Genomic DNA, 7,209 nt, shown 5'->3' with positions numbered 1-7,209 from the left:
ATATGGAAGTGTTTGACTTGTTACATAGTCAGCACGTTCAGGAATGTGCTTCACTGAGAATAATGGCCAACAAGAGTGTGTCAATCAAAGTGCCAAGCTTGAACAGCGACCATTGTTTGGGAATGCAGACTTACAGGTAATTGACAGCATTAAATGGGTGTAGGCTTGGCTTGTGTACCTAACAGCACTGGGAGTTAAAGGTGTAACCATAGAGAGTATAAAGAGGGAGGGGTACAGCCAGAGGGAGAGTCAGAGAGGGTGGAACTGACGGAGGGGGCGAGGTTGTCAGGGAAAGGGAAATGAAGGAGTAAGCAAGATTGTGCCTGCAACAGAGATTCACTCTGTCTCTCAGAGTGTCTCAAGAGTCCAGCTGCTGACAATAAAAGAAGACAGACATGGTTGGAGACAAACTGAAGGAGAGGACAAGGAGCGAGTGAGGAAAACAACAAGGCACCAGCAGCCAACCTTGACCACCTTATCTTTTCCATCTATATACGGAAACCACTGGATAATTTATAAGCCTCTCCCACTCGCTCTGTGTGTGTGAGTGAGTGTGTGTGTGAAGGAGAGGGGGGGGATTTGCTGAGCTCACCACCACCATGCTGTGTCCTGCTGCTGTCAGTGCAGCTGCTGCGGCTGTCTGGCTGCTGCTGCTGCTGGCAGCGCTGGGCCCGGGCCTGTCTCTTCCAGCTGAGGACAGCTCAGAGGCAGCAGGCTTCAGCCTCTGCAGCCACTGCTTCTACAGACAGACGCCTCCTCGGGGAGCCTCTGCGGGGCCACTGCTGCGCCCACTCTGCCACAGACTTCCCGGGGGACAGGCGTTTGCCACTCTGTCCAGACCGACCTGTGACACAGCTGTCTACTCTGCCTTCCATCTCAGCCATGGAGGGACAGAGACAGAGGGAGAGGAGGGGGGAGAGCCTGTGGTAAGGATGCAGCCATCATGCTTGTTAAAGTTGTATTACCTGTTTTTGAATAATGGAATTTGAAAGTATTGTACAAAATCACTGGTGGAAGGAAACAAAGTACATTTACTCAAATGCTGCACCTCTGCCTTGATTTCCATTTTATGTTACTTTATACTTTTTTTTTTTTAGAAGCAATTATTGTTGTTTTTTACTTCATTATGTTTATCTAACAGATATACAGCAGGTCAGGTCTGTTCTGTTACCTTTTCAGAAGGACCAGATTTGAAAAAGTTCCAAGGGTCTGGATGTTTACATTTCCTGTCTGACCTGTAAAGTCAGGAATTTAAATGTGTGAAATACCACACTTTTTTTTTTTTTTCTCCACTTTATTAGTTTTCAAAAACACAATGCACCTTTGTAATTGTAGATTAGAAGTAGCTTGTTTAACATAATGCTGCATTTAACATCTTATTGCATTCATCCTGACACTTCTAGATTCACTGCCTTTAAATAATAATAAGTCTACTTATCCCATAAACTTAGAGTCTTAGCAGGTTATTTAAATAAAAACCATAATGATATACTAATATATTCAGATTTCTAAATGATCAAAGGGCCACATGAGGTCATTAGAAGGCCGGATTTGGCCCACGGGCCTCCAATTGAACAGACCCGCAGTAGTTACTGTTTTTGAATAATGGGATTTTAGAGAACAAAATCCCAGACTGGTGCTCCAGCATGTTTACAGCGGCAGAAAGTAACTAAGTACATTTACTCAAGTACTGTATTTGTTATTTTGGGGTATTTCCATTCTATTTGTTATCTTTCACTGTGGTTATCTGACATATATACCATTGTTTATAGTTACTGTCCAGATTAAAGGGACAGTTCACCCCAAAGTCAGGCCTGCAGTGAGGCTGTGTATTGGCAAGAATCTGATGATGTGATTTACGTATCATGATACAGGGGTTATGATTAAATATATTGTGATATATTGCAGGCAAAGTGATATATCGCTATCTCCCTGTAAAAGAAAAAATATACTTCTTTATGCAAAGAGAACAGCGTGGATACATAACAAAACTTAGTGTGCTGGAATTTGTACACAAAATGAACCACTGCTACAAATCTTTTAATGTGCTGCGATATTATGATACAGTGCTTTTGATAATTGATACTATATAACAAACCATAATGATGTAACTTATAATATATAACTCATGTGTATCAATATTTTCTTGCTGCTCCAGCCTGTAATGCTATTTATCCATCTAGACTCCTCTGGTATGAGCTGCTGAGTCGTGGAGATATCAGCCGTGGAGATGTCTGCTTTCTCTCAAATATAATGGAACTAGATGGCACTCGACTTGTGGTGCTTAAAATGCTACAACACATCTGATCATGACCCGGTTACTCAAGATAATCAATAGAGCTTGTGATCAGTTACATGTAAGAACTATTTTCTTCGAGAAAGATGAGGAAAGAGGAAATATCCTATTTTGATTTTGGTGTATGATAAGCTAATTGTTCAAAATTAAACCAGTCATTCCCACCCTTTTTTTGATTGTGATTTCTTACAAATAAAGCATTTGTTGCCTATAATGTCTATGAGTTGTGAGCAGTTGCATCAAAGAGACATTTCCCCTCTAAAAGCAATTTAATGTAAATATCTGGTCAAGGCCCAAAGATGTAAAAGTATTCAATATTTCACAAAAAGCAACAGCTATAAAAAATAAATAACAGAATTGTTTCTTTCTTCTTTTATACCTCACTAATCATCTAAGACACCTCAGATTTTTTTCTCTGACCAGAACAGTGACTCTCGACTAACTACTTAACTGCACATAAATATTAAAATCGTCATCTTCAACAGCTACAACAGTAACAGCCTCTGATGGATCTTCGTATATAATAACATGCAGTCACAGGGGCCATTTTTCTGCAGAACGAGTACTTTTACTTTAGATACGTTAAGTACATTTTGTGGATAATACTTATTATAAATATTTAGTTACTTACTATTTTCTAATGTATCTTGGCTAAAATAAAAAAATATAATGATTTGCTCTATAACATGACCTTTATTTTCCAATTTAGGACTCTGCATCTTTCAAAATACATTTCCCATTTGAGGTATAACACTTTTCCCTTTTTAAAAATAGTTCATGTGACTGCTTTTAAACTGAATAATAGTTATTCACATATGTTTTGAACGCTGGAAAAAAAAATATAATCTTTAAAATAAACAACAAGCTGTTAACATTTATAAACAAAGCATCTTATTCCTGGTTTTACTCTACTGTCTTCCCTGCGGTGCCCCTTCATGAGCGATATCCTCTCAGCAATGGAAGCTGAGGAAACAGGAAATAGTTATGAGTATTTTGACCAGTGAGAATGCAGAAATATGCATACAATGTAATTTTAAATATACTGTACATTTGTAATTTACAAGTCCCTGCATCTGAAAGAGAGGCTGTTGATATGCAAGAACAGAATACAGAATTTTTCTCAAGTTCAATTAAATAATATGTTGATTTATATTTGAAAATGGTATTTTTCAGACATAATGTTGTCATATTTTAACACTTGGTTTTGATTATTTTTTCTGCCAGACAGAAGAAGACATTAAAGTACCAGCTCTTCTCAGAGGAGGCGTGCATCCTGCCTCACCCTCAGACTCCCTGCTTCAACAGTGGGACTCAACAGTCACAACACTGGTCCAGTCGAGCGTAACTCCTGATTGCACCACTTTAGGCGGCGATCTCTACATCCTGACCGGGGTGGGAGGCCTCGGGGCTGCTGAGGATGGAGAGGAGGAGTGTCCCACGAGGCCGCTGTGGTCTGCAGTGTGCTGCGCTGTCCCTGAGGGGAAGACTGGCTTCAGCGTGGGGTTTATCAAAGAGGCGGAAGAAGAGGAGCGGCAAGTGAGTGTAAGGCAGCTGGAGGAGATGCTCGGAGTGGCTGAGCTGTTCTCAGAGGGCTGTGAAGGAGCAGATGAGGGGGCTGTTGGGATCTCTGCTGGTCTTTTCGGTGATGAACCTGCTGGAAATGCAGAAGAGCTGGATGCAGATCTTACGGGTGAGAACACAGAAGAAAATGAAGACACTGCTGGTGGAGTCACTGAGGAAGAGGAGGTTGGTTCAGATGCCACCCGCCAAGATTCAAACGAGGACATTCAGGAGAGCAGAGAGGCGGCGGTTACAGGAGAACAGGTGGCCGGTGTTGATGCTCAGCCGGAGGAAGATGATGCTGCAGTCACACAAGAAACTTCAGACGACGCAGGGACTTCGGAGAGCAGCAGTGATGCTGCAGACGTCACAGAGGAAACTTCAAAGAGCAGCAGCAGTGGAGGACAACGTGATGTGACGCGTTCAAGAGCTGTCAGATCTAAGTCCTCTGAGTCTGCAGCTGCATATGAGACCGTGGATGAACAAGAGACAGACACAAATTCCAGCAGCATTCTGGTCTACATCCTGTCCACCACCTTGTCCATCGTCAAAGCTCCACTGCGGCCCGTGTTCTCCACAATCACACAGTTACCTGGACAGGTGATACAAGTGACAGAACCAAATAGACATAGTTTTGTTGTCCAGTCTCAAAAATACATATTTTAACTCTGGCCTGATTTCCATATAGTTTGTTTTAGAGTGACTTTCCAAGTTTTGGAGATACTGGTCAAAGAGAGGTCAGCCTAGAAGAAGATAAAAACAATAAAATAAAACATTAAGATGTTAGTTTAGTGCAGTGGCTTTGTGGGGCGGGGAAAACTACATGAAACCAAGTTTAAAGAGTTTGACTCATGTACGAAAAATAAACAAACCAAAGTTTTCCTGCACTGTCATGCTGACCCTTGATTTCAGCCCTTTGTTATTAGGTGCTTTCCCAGTTATTATTAATGATTTCTCAGCTTCTGAAGGGGAGCATGCCAGAAAAACCACAGGTCTGCTGTGGTCAGTTTGTGGAGAAACTATTGGCATTTTAACATGTTCATTTTCTGGGTCGTTTAATAAATCTCCTTGTTCCAGTTTGCTCCTCCCAGAGACTGGAATGAGTTGTGAGGACAGTAGGAGGTGTAGCTCATTACGTTGCCTCGGGTTATTCTGTAATTTCATTATTCACATGTTTTGATCTCACTTAAAAACTGACATCTTTGTCTCATCTTGACTCAGGTGACATACGTTCTTCAGGAGGACCTTGGCGTTCTGTCCGCTCTGCCTGGAGACACCTACAACCTGTTCCACCTCCTGATATCTGACCTCCTGTCCTGGATGGGCTCTGCAGGAGACATGCTGCTGGGTATCGGGGAAGGCTGCTTCTCCAGCGCGTACTACTGCACCTCCTCCATGCTGGGGGCCCTGCTGAACAGCTGCCACACCGGGGTCGCAGGCGTGGGAACCCTGGCCGGAGACACAGTGGGGATATTTGGGGACGTGCTGGATAACGGGTGGTGGGTGACCAAGTTCTTCGGGGGGCGTCTGTGGGAGCAGAGCGAGGGGTATGTGGGAACAGTGGTGTCGGAGATGGGGGGTCAGGCTAAAGCTGTAGGTGGAGGGTTTGGGAAGCTGGTGTGGAGAAGTGGAAATGGGGTGGGTAATGTTTTTAGGACGGGAGGGGGATTTATAATGGGTGTGGTGGATATGTTCATTGGTGCAGCAAGAGGGGCTTTTGGGGAGGAGGAGTGAAAAGTGGAGGAAGAGTCCCAACTACAGGACATTAGGAACAAACTTTTCACGTTTTCTCTAGCTTTGGTTTGTAAATTTCTTTTGAGTGTGAAAAAAAAGGGGGGGGGGCTGGTTCAATCTGATGTCATTTGATATGCCTTAGCTGTTACAGAAGGATTGTTATTCACTAAAACAAACTCAGTGAATCACAGATTTCTTCCACTGTAGGGCTCACACTTCACTGTGGCTGGCTGTCCAAATAATCTACTGTATTTGAGAGATGGGATGAACAACCCAGCTGTGATTTAAAAACACTGTGCACAAAGCTTTTGGATGTAATTATTCAAATAATTCTTGTATGATAATTGTTATGATAAATGTTTGCTTACCTGTACATTTGAATAAAGGAGATTGCTGCCTTATTGTAATTTGTACGTGCTTGTGTAACGGAAATGTTTCCATAAAAGAAGGTCTGCACAGTGTTGCTCCCTTAAGTGCAGTTTATTGGCACATTCACAGGTGACGTTTCAAGCTAATGCTCTTCCTCTAGCTCAAAACGTCACGTGTGGATGTGTCGATAAAGTGCACTTAAGGGAGCCACAGTGTGCGGACTGTCTTTTATGTTTTCTTTGCTGTCTTTTATCAGACCAGCACCTTTCTTAAATGGTATTTTGATGAGCCTGATGCCTATGCATCGTTCTAAGGAAATGTTTCCCCCTTGAAAACGAGATGGTTCTTCTCAAGGAGTTCATCCCAGAAAATAATTTCAAAGGGAAAACAAGAAATGTAAATGCCCATGGTAACATACAATAATAGAATAATGACAAAACAATACTTACATATTGAAATATGAATACAAAAAATAGGTAAAACATTCTGCTGCACTTTAAGTGAAATTTAAGGGGGACACACTGTACTTTAAATACTCAACTTAATTACCTGACAGATATAGGAAGTAGTTATTTTTTGCAGATTAACAATTTGCAGATAAAACACATGAGAAGTTTTGATTCTTTCAGCTCATCATTGCTACTTAAAGCATCAATAAATATACTTCAATGATGTGATAAACATACATGATATAATATAATCTTGAGGAGTCCATTCTGCACAGTATCCTACTTTTACTCTTGATACACTTAACATATTTAGCTGATGATACTTAGGACATTTTGCTCAGTAAAACCCTTAATTCAGGATTTTAACTTGTATTTCCACACCGTTTTAATGCTCGTAGAAAATAACTAAGTATATTTACTCAATACTGTATTTTTGAGATATTCCTACTGTATTTAGATATTTCCATTTCTGATACTATCAGCTTCTTCTCCACTACTTTTCAGGGTGAAACCCAGCTTATCCCTAAGAATTTGCCCTCATCCTACACTAAAATCTGTATCTGTCATGTCTCTCTGAAAACATTTTCTTACAGAGGTCTGATCTGGTGGTGTATTTGCAGCAGCACAGATTCTAACAATCATAGAAATATTATAGGAAAACTACTGACAGCAGTGTGTCTCTGTGACCCTCTTGCTTTTCCACAACCAAATATTGCAACTTGAAGCAACTTGATCATGAAGATAACACTACTCTACAGAGAATATAGGCTACAGAATTGAGCATTTAGTATATAGTTTAGA

The 7,209-nt window shown here is 41.3% G+C and overlaps 1 protein-coding gene across 1 annotated transcript; it reads left to right on the top strand.

Moving 5' to 3' along the window:
• Positions 1-236: 236 nt before the first annotated feature.
• Positions 237-5,997, top strand: LOC146321900 (uncharacterized). The gene is made up of 3 exons (XM_084727205.1): positions 237-926; positions 3,521-4,456; positions 5,078-5,997. Exons 1-3 carry the CDS (start codon positions 600-602, stop codon positions 5,588-5,590), a joined length of 1,776 nt encoding a protein of 591 aa, XP_084583331.1. The 5' UTR covers positions 237-599; the 3' UTR covers positions 5,591-5,997.
• The last annotated feature ends 1,212 nt before the right edge of the window (positions 5,998-7,209 follow it).

This window comes from Lutjanus erythropterus, chromosome 9 (genome assembly GCF_056507025.1).
Source record: "Lutjanus erythropterus isolate fLutEry1 chromosome 9, fLutEry1.hap2, whole genome shotgun sequence".
NCBI classification, from domain to species: Eukaryota; Metazoa; Chordata; class Actinopteri; order Lutjaniformes; family Lutjanidae; genus Lutjanus; species Lutjanus erythropterus.
The sequence above is the reverse complement of the archived record's forward strand: the minus strand, read 5'-3'. Positions and strand labels throughout refer to the sequence as shown.